Here is a 13,412-nt window from a genome sequence, read left to right as displayed (position 1 = left end):
CTGTCCTCTCAGCTCCTTACCCCAGAGTCTGTTATACATGAATAAAAATCAAGCTGCAGCACATTTTCCCGTCATTCTCATTGGTTTCTGGAGTCACAGATAAGTCTTCTGTCCGTGCAAAGTCTAAGGCATTTCTGGTTACTGGTGGCGTTCTGTTTACTTTGCCCGACTGTTTGCTCTCTGGGGACAGAAGCTGACAGTAGCACTCCCTGGGCAGGCTCTTCATGGATCCAGGAGCCTCAGTCAGATCTCCTGTCGCATAGAGAAAATGAAGACATCCAGGGTGTGGGCTTGGAGGGCACCGGCAGAGCTGTTTCTCCTCTGTGCTGCCCTGGCATGTCTCAGTTTGCCGGGTTCCAGGTAAGTGACGGTTCCGAATGACTCCCTGATCACTAAATATGACGGGGAACATAAAGCAAAATCATAGTGACCCTCTCCTTGTCACATGCCTATTAAATAAGGAGCATCTCCTGAAGCAATTTGCATGCGTCTGATAAAATAATATCAACAACTCTTTAAATTGTTGTGGAACCCAGCGACCCACTTCAACAAAAGTTCTTGTAGGAAACTGACATGTTTAAATGTATTTTGTCACGCTGAGAATACTTGTTCTGTATTCTGAACAAAACCTGGGCATGATTCTTTATGCAAAAGGGTTGTTATGTATGGGGAAAAAAGCCAATTCACAACAATGATTTTAATATGAGAGTGACCTACCCTACCTGCTCATCAACCTAAACTCTTTGTTCTCAGACTCCTGCTCCATCTCTCTCTCTCTCTCTCTCTCTCTCTCTCTCTCTCTCTCTCTCTCTCTCGCTTGGTCTCGCTCTCCCTCTCTCTTTCTCACACATACACGCACACATTCCAGATGTTCGCAGCAGTTAAATGCTAGCTAATTTATTTCATACTTTCTTTGGTATTTGTTAATAGGCTGCAAAACAGGCTAAAAACAAATATCTGAGTTGAAAGCTCAAACTTAATCTGAGTGAAAGTTCAAACGTGGGCTCCACTGAAAGAAGCACCAGTGACATGGCAATTGGGGGATCCTTCTGGTACAGGAGAAGCCGCTACCATCAGAGGCTAAGCTGTCAGCCGTCCTAGGCTCCTTGTGAGCCATCCCGTGGGAAGAAGGACTGTTAATGCCATTCCTCTTACTCGTTCCATAAAAGCTGTGTGCGCACAGTCTCCCACGGGGGGAGCACCTGGTACCCGTACGCACCCCCTGGTGTCAGCTCTGCTGAGTGCTCAGCCCCCATTGGGCACCACCCTGAGACTAGGGTGATGAGTGTTTGCTACCCATTGGGCACTCAATGAATAATAGGTATTATGATTATCAAGAATCTCAACTTGGCCCCGAGAAGAACAAAGAAGCCAAGGCTTTCCTTGTGTGTACTATGTGTCCATCAGGATCCAAGGAAATGTGTCTGGAATGGAGGGTTTAAAGGGATCATAGCAACCCTACATATGGACTCCTATGTGAGGCCCCTTGTCAGGCTCTGAGGCTACAGAAGTGAATAGGACACAAAGGGCTCATGTTCTCATGGAGGAAACCAACATGTGAGCACATACTATGTGTGCTGTTGCAATAAATAGCACAGGGGCAGGTGGGAAACAAGAGAGGAGTGATTGGCTTTACCGGAGATGGAGTCTGGCAAGGCTTCTGGAAGAGAGTGGTGCTTGAGCTGAATCTTTACATAGGAATAGGTATTTGCCAGATGGCCACGGAGGTGAAGGGTGTTCCAGGCAGAGGAAGCAGCATAGACAAGGGCAGGGAGATGAGAGAGCCTGGCTTGTTCCTGAAGCCACACATCTACTTCAGTAAGCCTTGAGCACAGGTCAAAGTGGGGAGCTGCCAGAGATGGGACCAAGGAAGAGTCAGCAGGAGTCAGATCGTGGGTGGAGCTGGGGCAGGGGTTGGTGCCTGTACACCAGCCGAGGAGCTTGAACCTTATCCTCTAGGCAATGGGGAGCCATGGAAGGGTTTTAAGCAAAGGATCGATCGACACAGTCAGATTTATATATAGGAAGTTCACCCAGAGGTAGGAAGTGGAGATGTGAGTGGGTTGAGAAACCTTGCTTAATCGTCCAGCGATGTCATGAGATGGGGTGTTATCCTTACTCACTATGTAGAAGAGCAAACGGGTCCTCAGAGAAGAGAAGAGATTCATTCACATCTCATGAGTCTCAAACACTTACCTGAATCCAGGTTTAGTGCTCTGGCCTCTACCCACGATTCCATGGAGCAGTCTTGAACGTGGCATGTGTTTGAATTCCATACACGAAGTGGAGGAATAGCCTTCAGTTCTGCAACAGGAAATGCTGAGACCTCCTTTGTACTAGCTAAGAAAGGTTTCTGTTTTTAGTTACTCTTGTAATCAAGTCAAATGAAATACTCATTATGTCATCTTAAGACTTATGTTTGCTTATCGCCACTCTGTACCAGGCACTTAGGTATATTAAGTCTAATTCTCAAAGCTATTAGAGATAAGTGCTATTGTTTATAGTTTACAGAGAGGGAAACTGAGATTTGGAGAGATAACTATCTCTAGGTTCCTCACTTAGTATATCAATATAACAGAATATGGATTCATATCTGTTTTTTTTTCTGGTTCCAGAGCCCCTGTATCTTTCTGCCTCTTGCTAATGCATTATCTCTTCTCCACCTGCATTGTGGATCTGACTTTCTGGACTCCCAGATCATTTCTCTATCTCTGGACCACACATTTGTTGCCTTGAGAGTTTGCTTTAAATTTCATTTCTACAATAGCAAATGACACAGAGAAGAGAAATTGAAAATCCACCACCCAGAAGCTGCCCCTTCCAGCAAAGAGGAAGGATGCTATTTGCGAAGGATGCAGCTGCCTAACAAATTGTGTGTGACAAGAAAGTTGTTGTGTCAGGGCATTTCTACAGAGAGCCAAAATATATTGATGCACCCCGTCTATGTAAGCTTATGGCTCGCAATTTACTGCTGACCTAATCCTGCCGTACGCGATGGGTCCATCTTTATTTTGATCAGAGACTCCTGTGAGAAGGAGAGTAGGAGACAGGAACCAAGTGAAATATGTCCTCCTGCTAGCAGCTGCATTCCATGCACCTCGAGGAATGGCAGGTACCTCCTTGCCAGTCCTTACGTAGAGGATACGTTCCAAGGACTTGTAGAAGGGTGTTTGCTGTAGCATTGTTTGCAATTGCAAAACAGGAAAAAAATATATAAACATCCTTCAAAAAGAAAAAGAATAAGTTGAATGCAGTGTATGTCTTATGATGGAACATGTAGATAAAAGAAAGGAACAAGACCTCTTTATGAATCAACATGGATAGGCCAGAAATACAATGTTGATTGACAAAAGCAAGTTCTAGAATACTATGTCCAGTGTGAGTGCACCTCACAAAAGCAACGCTATGTGTTGTGTCTATATGTATGTATGTAAACATTTAAAAAACTGGAAGGATGTCCAGCAAATTCATGACAGTAGTATCCTCTGAAGAAGAGAGGAAAGTGAACTGGGGCTGGTGTAAACCACAGACATCAAATTTATAAGGTTATTTTTTATGTTAAAAAAAAAAAAGACTTGAAGGAAGTGTACCAAAATGTTAACAATTGCCAATCCTGTTTTGTGAATACCTGAGTATTTATTATTTTGTTTTCTGTACTTCTCTGGGCATGTTTGATTTTTCAACATTAAAAATACACAGAGGATTTTGAATGACAGAAGTCAAGGCAGTTGGTCAGAACGTCCATCTGGTTCATCTCTGTAAATTCACAGCGTGAAGGCACGTGTTATAATAACCATACACAGAGGTCCTGACTGCCCCTGTCCTCTGTTGGGTCCATGCTAGTCCCAGGAATTAAAGATGCAATTTAATGCTAGCCTTGCTTTCCGATTTGCATTTTATAGTACTAATAAACCACACACATTTAGCCAATGTAATTTACAAACATGCTGTTTGTTCAGCTGATCACGTCATTGTATTGCCACCTCCATAATGAAAAGAGATCTGGTGGTTGTTACCACTTTTTACCAAGTTCCTTCTGTAAGTGATCATCTTGCCCATTAACAGGCTTTCACATCTCAGAGGGGAAAATAATTGTGACTCTTAATGGCAAGCGTGCACATTATTTATCTACTCCGTCTCCACTGTGGCCTGGATTGGGTGGAAAGTTGCTAAAAACACAATGTAACTATTTCTTAGCGGCAACAGAAAGAGGATACCCTGCAGAGCTGTCAAATACATACTTAGGAGAAGACAAATCACAGACAATATTGTTTTGTCAAACCTGGGCAGATTAGTAGATAAGAGCACATTCTGAAGCCCCGAGCTGCTGGGCAGCATTCTGCCTCAAGTAACCATTTTAAAGACTACACCTGTGGGTCCCACTAGTCTTTGACCTTTCATTAAAGATCCAGCTTTCGTAGGCAATTGATTTTTGCTGATCTCTGGGGTGGTCATGGAGATAGATTTCACTGTAGTTAATATCATCCTCTTTTTTAGGACTCTTGCCAAGTGAGAATGTATCATTAATGACCTTGTCTGGAGTGATAGGTTAAAATTTTGAGACAGTGGAAACTATGTGATGCTCTACCTCATGAATGAATCTTGGACACAGGGATGCAAGAGGCCTTGCATGGAGATGGAGGGGACTGGCAGAGTGGATGCTGGCCTGGGTCCCCTACGGGCAGCATAGAGAAATGGACCTAACAGAGACTAGAGTTGAGCAGACCTCGGCTCAGACCCCAGCATGACCACATACCAGCTGCATGGCTCTCGGCCATTTCCCTCATCTCTCTGGAAGGTTGCTGCCTTCTAGCATTGCTGTCAGGATTAGATGAGATGGCATGGATGAAACATCTCAGGCAGGATCTGACACGTCCTGGGCGCTCAGCAAATCTTAATTCTCTTTCTCTTCTCTTGTCCCCTTTTACCTTGAAAAGAAACGCAAATTACAAAGAATCTTGCAGTGTTATACATTCTTTCAGATGGAAGAAAAATAGAAACCATACTATACCCGTCGTATTACACATGGGGAAACCAGAGGCCCAGGCAGATTAAATAACATGCCTGTTCATTCCCTCTTTTACTCGATGTCCCAAGACTGCCAGGAACTCAACAAAAAGTGTTGCCTTATCTTCTAGACAGATTTCAGATCTCGTATTGCTTGACTGCTCTGCAGATGTGACACCATCTGCCTCTCCCATCCCCCCGCCCCACTGGCCTCACCCCATCCCCTACCCACCCCTATGTACTGTCCTCGCCCTGGCCTGGCAGACACCAGTCTCTCCTTGTCTGCTGGTTGTCTTTATGTTTCCCACGGTCTTGTCCTTGGCCGGCATCTCTCAAGAACAGTCTTATCCTCTCCCAAAGCTTTTCATGATCAGATCTGTATCCCTAGTACAAATCCCTCTCCTGAGTTCCAAAACTATGTAGGAACTATTTATCAAATGACTCTACGTAGGTGTTCCACAGACACCTGGAGCTCCACTTGTCCCAACTCCATCATCCTCGACGGATTCCTTTGCTCCTGAGTTCCCCACTCCCCCACCCACCGACTCAAACTAGAAACCAGCATCAACCTAAAACTGTTCCTCTCTCTAACCCACACCCCCCGTCCTATTACCCGTCACTCCATTCCACCTGAGAATCCTCTAGTAAGTCTGTCTTCCCCATTCTGTCTCCCCTGGGTGCTGCAGTGGTGCAGGCTCACATCACTCATTGGTACCGCTGCTCGAGCCTCCTACCTGCTTTTCCTGCCCCAGGGCTCTTCCCACCTGCACCCAGCCTCCATACTGCAGCCACAGTGATGTCCTTTTAAAGCTCAGCTCTGACCGTGGAGTCTGCGTGCTTAAAAACCTTGCCTACCGGATAAAGTCCGGAAGAGCTAAGCCGTGAGGCATGTTTCTCTTTTCCTATCCTAAGCGAAACTGTGAGTTCCAGAAGGAAACACCTGTGTCTTATAATTCTCTGTACCCTCTTTAGCATAGTATCCTGACCATGGTTTGTTCTCAGACAAAATTTCGTTGACTCATAATGTGAGAGGGCAACTTAAAGGCCACCTCGTCCAAACTTCTCATTTTCCAGGGGATGAAACAGAGGCCCCAAGATGGGGAGGGTATTGCTTGAGATCATACGTCTAGCTGTGGTTGTAATCCCTGCATATCTAAAGCACTTTAGAGTTGATAAAGTGTATTCACATATACTTTCTTATTTAATCCTACAGATAGCCTCGTGAGCTAGGTATGATTCTCTCATTATATCATATAGGTGAGAAAAGGGAAGCTCACAGACGTTGAAAGACCAGACCAAGATCATCCAGCTCCTGATGGACTGTCTTCTGATCAGAGTTCAGCACCCTTCTGACCCTCGCTAGCCATATTGTCAGGCAGTAACTGGGGGTTCAATAAACACTTGTTGAGTGAATTAACCTCTACTTGACTGATATAGGAATAGCCTTGCACAAATGAGCAAATATATACTTATTGAATGGACGGACAGGTGGTTGGAGGTATATTTAATTCCCTTCGGATACTTGACTCTCTTCTCTATGATGACCTTGTAGGGGCGAAAGGCCACCCTCTCTTGAGTCAAATGCAGTCAACGAGAGCCTCGCCAGGACTAGACAGACGCGGAGTGTGGATGTCACCTCAGTGCCTATTGATTGCGAACTGTCCAGCTGGTCCTCCTGGACCACGTGTGATCCTTGTCAGAAGAAAAGGGTAGGTACCCAGGCCTTGGGAGACCCCTAAGCTTCCAGGAGCCCTAATCCTCAGCAAGATCGTCTGAGGCATTACTGACAGTGCCTGCATCATAGTGGGACCTGGGTAAATGTTGGCTGATTTAATTAATGGATTTTATTCCTCTGAGTTTCCAAGGAGCAGTCAGATCCTTTCTTTGATCTTACAGATTTTTTCCAAGCATATCTGTCCTTGCTCCCATCAGCAGCTTCTTAATTAGACTTCCTACCTCCAACCTCGCTCTTTCAATCCATCTTTCAGGTGCAGCCAGGGGAGCTATTGAAAATGAAAGTCTGGCCAGTCTGTCCCCAGCTTGGACGTCCAAAGTCTATGCATGGCCCTTAGGATCAAGTCCAGACTCATGGTGTTCAAGGCCCCCCCATGCCTTAGACCAGGCCTGCGTCTCCATAGAACAGCGCCCATGCCAGCACACAGGACACGTGTATTTTCCTGCACATTTCACACCCTGTCTGTTCCTTTATTCGTGCCGCTTTCTTAGGCTGGAGTGGCCTTTCCCCGTCCTTCACCAGCTGTCACCTACTCATGATTTGAAACTGCTTAGTGACCGCCTCTTTTGAGAAGCTTTCCCTGACTTCTCAGCCCCCCTTGCCCTTAGATAGATACCCTTTTATGAACTACAATAGCTCCTTATTCCTCCTGTATCCTAACACTTATCATTTACTTTTCTTTTATTATTGGTCTTTCCATTAAATGGTGAGCGCTTAAAAACGTATTCGATACTGTATCTTCAGTGTATAGGCCGATGTCTGGCATGTAAGAGGTGCTCCATAAACATGTGTCGTTTGATCTCATCATATTTCTTGACATCTCTATAAGGAAGGGAGGATAATTGTTACACTTTCTGTTAAGCAGATAGATGGAGACCCAGAGCAGGTAAGTGATTTCTTGGGTTCACCCAGTAGCAAAAACAGACCTTGAACTCAGGCCACTGGCCTCCTTGTCTAGCATTCTACCAGTCAAAACACACAGTCTCTGCAGTATTTGTTCTTCGATCTTCGTTGTCACAGGAGGGCTGACCCAGGAGCCAGCTCTAAGAACAGGATATGTGTCAGAGAAAAGGGAACGGTTCTCATTTCCCCGGCTCCTTGGGAAACTGAACCAGCCATGGGCTAGGACTCTAAAGAGGCTGTGGAAGTAGGCCCAGGACAATTGCACGCTTAATTGGATCAACGTGGAGAGCCAGGCAGGCTCGTTCAGTTCCCAAAGTAGGCATTATTGCTGATGTGATCAACATTGATCCAATTATCTGGATAATTGCTTCATCTGCACCATAAACCGGGAAGACCCAGCATGAGCCATCCATCCATCCACTCACTCAATCAGACAGAGCTCTGCACTCAGACTTTGCTACACATGGTCCCTCAGTGGACATCACTGCTGTCTGCCGGGTCAGTGGCTGGGAGTTCATCAAAACCTTTCGACTGGAATTGGGAGATGTCTTTCCTCCGTCATCTCCACACTCCTCAAACCCATTTTGTCTCTGGTGCCTGGGGCTTGTCTTCTAGCATCTTCTTTGCAGACCTTATCCCTGTCCTGCCAGCCTCTGCCTTCCAGGAAGAAAGACTCTGGGAAAGCAAAGGACCATGGGTGGATGCTTGTCTATGTTTCTTTTCTAGATTTCCAGATACCGTGCACGTAATAAGTGTGGCTGGTTAACATGTCAGTCTGTAAAGGGGCTGCTATCCTGCTTTGCCCCCTCTGGTGGTACCAAAATCTTGACTGCAGCTAGCATTTGGACGCCACCCATATCTGATCATTTCCTTCCTCTGCAGTGGTTTCTCATTTCCCCGTAATGAAGTAATGTCTTGATCCAGCCAGTTGGATCAAGGCCAGCCTTGATCCAGCCTTACTGAGGCCCGGGAGGCCCTGCCTCACCTGCTCCTGGCTACGTCTCCCTCCATCTCTTGCCACTCTCCCTCCTTCACTCTTCACTCCAGCTGTGATGGATTTCTTCTTGTTTCCTGGAACAAGGTGCATACTGTCTAGTCTCTCAGCTTTGACACAGCAGTCCCCTCCACCCAGATTGCCCTTCTCTTCCCTCAGCCAGCTCTCCATGTTTGCCTGACATGTCTACTCATCCTCTGGGGCTCAGCTTAGATGTCGCTTCAGTGTCTTCTAAGGCTGCACTGCGGATTCCCCTCTGCGTTTACGGAGCGCTCGGTACCGCCCCTGTCATGGCACACGTCGCACTGTGTTGTCACTGCCTGGCGTTGACTATCACCACCACCACCACCACCACCACCACCACCACCACCACCACCACCACCGCCACCGTCTGCAGCCTCCTCGAGGGCAGCCCAGAGGGCGTGATTATGATCAAAACCAAACAAGCATAAGTAGCACCTACCTTTTTCAACATTGGGTGGCTCATTCAAAAGTTTGGAAATCCAATCCATATTTCTGGAATAAACAATCTAGAGATAGAGAAATATTGACTGCTAAAAATGATTAATAATTAAAATGAGCACAAGCCATTGAGTGCCTCCTGTGTACCGGACAACATGAGGTTTCATGTATATCTCACACATATAATTGAAACTCCATAACTGTACATTGAGGTAATTCATTATCCCCATTTTATAGATTAGTAAATTGAGATCACAATGCTTAAGTAGCTTACCTGATATCACATAACTAGAAAGTATCAGAGTCAGTGGCTCCAAAGTGCATGCTTTTGTGTTATAAGCTACTTAGTAAATGAGAATACTTGAATCAACCCATTGGATGAATCAAGCTGAAAGACTGAACTGGCTGCATCAAGGCACTTACTACCTCTGACTCCAAAGCCCACGCTTTCCCCACATTTAGCAGATCTTTACTGATCACTGTGGATGCAGAAACTGAAGATAAGGTCCCTGCCCTCAGAGGGCTCCCAGTCTATTTGAAATAGACAGCCAGCCAATGGCAATATAGATGCTTAAGTGTACCCCTTAGCTCCCCAGGTCTCCAAGGCTCTGCCCTTGGTTCACCTTGTTCCTCTCTGCTACAGTACAGACATGCCTACTTGCTCCAGCCCTCTCAGTTCCATGGGGAACCATGCAGCTTCTCTGACAAGGAAGTTGAAGACTGTGTTTCCAGCAGGCCATGCAGAAGTCAAGTGCGCTGTGAAGGCTTTGTGTGTGCGCAGACAGGTATAAAGGGACGCAGGAGCGGGAGGGGAAAGCTATCAAGTGAGCCAATGGCACATGGTGGTGGGAGGACTGGCCATTGCCTGGTGCTCAAGATCACGGTCACGTGTCAGGTCAGGAGGCCTCCTTGACCTCTTTTTACACGTATTATTTCATAAAAACAACCCTACCATGTAGGTGTTAATATTACCCCCATTTTACAAATTGAGAAATTGAGACTTGGAGAAGTTACTCACGCAAGATCATATAGCAGGTAAGTGGAGGAGGTACAGTTAGGAATCGGGGAATTCAAATTACATTCACTGACATTATGGACACCAAAATTATGTGTGCTAGAATAAGAACTCCCGAGTTAAATCTTACTTTGACTTTGTCATTTAGAGAAGTCACTTAACCTTCTCACTTGTTGGTTCTCTAAACAGAAAATCAGAAGTGATGTTAATACCTTACAAGTTTGCTATAAACATCAAGTGACACAATGGATGTGAAAGCTCTTTGCAGACCCTGAGTTCTGCTGGCTTTCTCAGAGGTTTGAGGCTAAATGCAATGTAGCAGAGCCACCTGCAACAGTTAACTAGGGTGGGTAGCATCATTTATCTCTGAAAGCTCTCTGGTGAGATGGTCCCTGCACTTCTGTATCACCAAGTACAGCATAACCCTTAACCCATGAGATAGTCATAAAACATTTTCGATTAAAGGAAGCAAGGGGAAAAAAGAAAAGACAGATGAACGGGCAGACAGAGGGAAGGGAGGGAGGAAGGCGCACACAAATGAATGATCACCAGCGGCAGAGCTAAGTAAACACTTGTCTTTTCAATTCATTCCTCTGGCTCATTCAGGCAAACACATGCCTCTCTGTTTCTCCAAGGCTCCAGCAAAAATCAGAGTATTTTGACCCAAATTATCTAGATGGGAGTTGCAACTCTCTACATTCTCTGTAACCATGTGGACTGTGCTTAGGGATCTTCTCAGAAAGAATTAGTGATTCTTAGAGCAATTTCTAGGGCTTATTGCAAAGGCGAAACTCCATCCAATAAATCTGAAAGACTTTTACAGGGTGTCCATGGACTAATTATGACCAGTGTTCCATGATTCTGACCAAAGCCATAATGGTTATTTGGGCAGGCTTTAGTTTAAATGCCTTGTAAGGAACATATGAAAACCAGATTGTCACTCTTCTGCCTTTAATACCTCAAAACATTGGTTAAAAATGACCAGACACATCTGAGGAAAAAAGGTTACCTGTCTTATGGGCTTTATCCCCCAAGAATATACAAATAAGAAAGGAAGTCAAGTCAATGCGGAAAAGAGTTTCAAGGAAGCAAATAATTTTAAACATACAGTCCAAATAATTTTATCATCTAAAAGTAGTCCGGGGCTTCCCTGGTGGTGCAGTGGTTGAGAGTCCACCTGCCGATGCAGGGGACACAGGTTCGTGCCCCGGTCCGGGAGGATCCCACATGCCGCGGGGCGGCTGGGCCCGTGAGCCATGGCCGCTGAGCCTGCGCGTCCGGAGCCTGTGCTCCGCAACGAGAGAGGCCACAGCAGTGAGAGGCCCGCGTACCGCAAAAAAAAAATAAAAGTAGTCCGAATGGCTCTGGTGTTGAAGGCAGTGTGGTTTAGTGGGGAGAGTTTGTGATAAGAAAGCTAGAGGTTCCAATCCTCCTGCCAGTACTTACCAGCAATGTGCATTTGGACCATCAAAACACTAGTAATAGTAATAACAACACATATCCAGCACATACCGTGAGCCAGTACCGCTTCATTCATTTAAATCCCCAGCAACCCTAGGGGGTAGGTATGATGGAGTCTCTATTTTACAGATGAGTAAATTGAGGCGGGGGGGTGGGGTCAGGTAACATTTGGAAGGTCCCACGACTAGTACTATTATAGGACCCACCGAACCCACCACCTCTCACCAGTGCCAAGCAGAGGAGTCCAGCCTTCCTTCCTGTCTGGCCACTCGACCCCTGCCTAGTGGATCTGCCCTCAAGTACTTTCAGAAATATAACACTGGCTTCTTTGGGGGGATAAACTGTGGATTCCATTACCCACCCACCCCGATACATGAGGACTAATGCGAACAGAGCATTAAAGGCACAGCAAAGTGTCCGGCCCACAATGGGTCTCAAACCATGTGAGTCCCCCCACCCCATCTTACTGGCCTCGGACCGTGGGTAACCCCCTTTCTCCATTCCAGGGAGGTGTGTAAACCGCAGACTTCTTTGTAACGGGGACAACGACTGTGGAGACCAGTCAGATGAGGGGAACTGTAGAAGGATTTATAAAAAATGTCAACAGGAAATGGACCAATACTGGGCCATTGGCAGCCTGGCCAGTGGGTAAGTTACCGCCTTCTGTTGTAGAGCTGGAAGGGCACACAGTTAAATGTGATTCTGGAGAAGAGCCAGGGATGGACCTGTAAACAGAGTGGCTCCTTTTTCCTTTCTGAAAAAGGCAGGGGTGTACGCGGCTGCTTGCGGCTGCTCCCTGAGGACAGACCCAGGGCCTCCGGGAGCACATCCCACGGAGAGATGGTCCTATGCGGCTGCAGGGAGGGAGCATTGAGGGCAGAGCTGTGTGTTGGGGCCGCGGAGGCTCCACGCAAGGGCTGGGGGAAGGGTTATTTGACACCTGCTCTGTGACTGTGTCAGGTACTTTCTAAGCGTTACCTTTTTTTTTTTTTTTTTTTTTACCTCTTTATTGGAGTATAATTGCTTTACAATGGTGTGTTAGTTTCTGCTTTATAACAAAGTAGAGGTAAGACAGGAATAAAGACACAGACCTACTAGAGAATGGACTTGAGGATATGGGGAGTGGGAAGGGTAAGCTGTGACAAAGCGAGAGAGTGGCATGGACATATATACACTACCAAACGTAAAATAGATAGCTAGTGGGAAGCATTACCTTTGAATCCCCTTGACAGCTGCGAGGGAGGTTTATCTGTTTCCCTATCGGGCTGGCCCAGAGGAGAAGGTGCTAAGTAATTAGCCAGTGAAAGAGTGCATTTCCAGCATGGCTCTGCAGCCACTCTGGGTGCAGCCAATCTGGGGGCCTCTGAGTTGGTTAAATCCTCTGGGGAGGTGAGGGGTCAGAAGGGATCAGACTGCCCTGGTGCCCACCCTCCTTTCCTGCTGTGCTCTGCAGGCTCTCAGCCTCCAGGGGAAGAGGAGGGCCTCCCTTCAGACGCCTCACAAATCAGCGTGTGTGACGCAGTGTGGGGAGCAGAGTGGCCCTGGATGGGGTTCTCCCTCTTCCTAAATCAATGTCAGACCTCCATCCTGAAAGGTTGTCATTAGAGATACAGATGCCTCAGGTGGGGAAAACCTCCTCTCAGGACCACCTTAGAAACTGGTGATTATAAGTCCCATCTCCTCGATAAGGAAACTGAGGCCTGGAAAGTTAAGAGAGTTCTCAGAAGTCACACGGCAGAGAGGGTGACAGAGTGGACATTCAGAGCCAGTAGCAGAGGCTGACTGGACCCTGCAGGAGGGGCAGAAATACGGCCCACAGGCCACAGGACCCTGGC

The 13,412-nt window shown here is 46.5% G+C and overlaps 1 protein-coding gene across 1 annotated transcript in view; it reads left to right on the top strand.

Moving 5' to 3' along the window:
- The first annotated feature begins 207 nt into the window (after window positions 1-207).
- C8B (complement C8 beta chain) overlaps window positions 208-13,412 on the top strand; it is a 40,895-nt gene continuing 27,690 nt past the window's right edge. The window contains exons 1-4 of the mRNA XM_065877140.1: window positions 208-360; window positions 6,560-6,716; window positions 9,745-9,886; window positions 12,084-12,225. Coding sequence (XP_065733212.1) covers window positions 269-360; window positions 6,560-6,716; window positions 9,745-9,886; window positions 12,084-12,225 — 533 coding nt within the window. The 5' untranslated portion in view covers window positions 208-268. The remainder of the gene's footprint in view (window positions 361-6,559; window positions 6,717-9,744; window positions 9,887-12,083; window positions 12,226-13,412) is intronic.

The sequence above is a fragment of the Phocoena phocoena genome, chromosome 1 (assembly GCF_963924675.1).
Source record: "Phocoena phocoena chromosome 1, mPhoPho1.1, whole genome shotgun sequence".
NCBI classification, from domain to species: Eukaryota; Metazoa; Chordata; class Mammalia; order Artiodactyla; family Phocoenidae; genus Phocoena; species Phocoena phocoena.
This window is presented reverse-complemented; position numbering and strand designations above follow the sequence as displayed.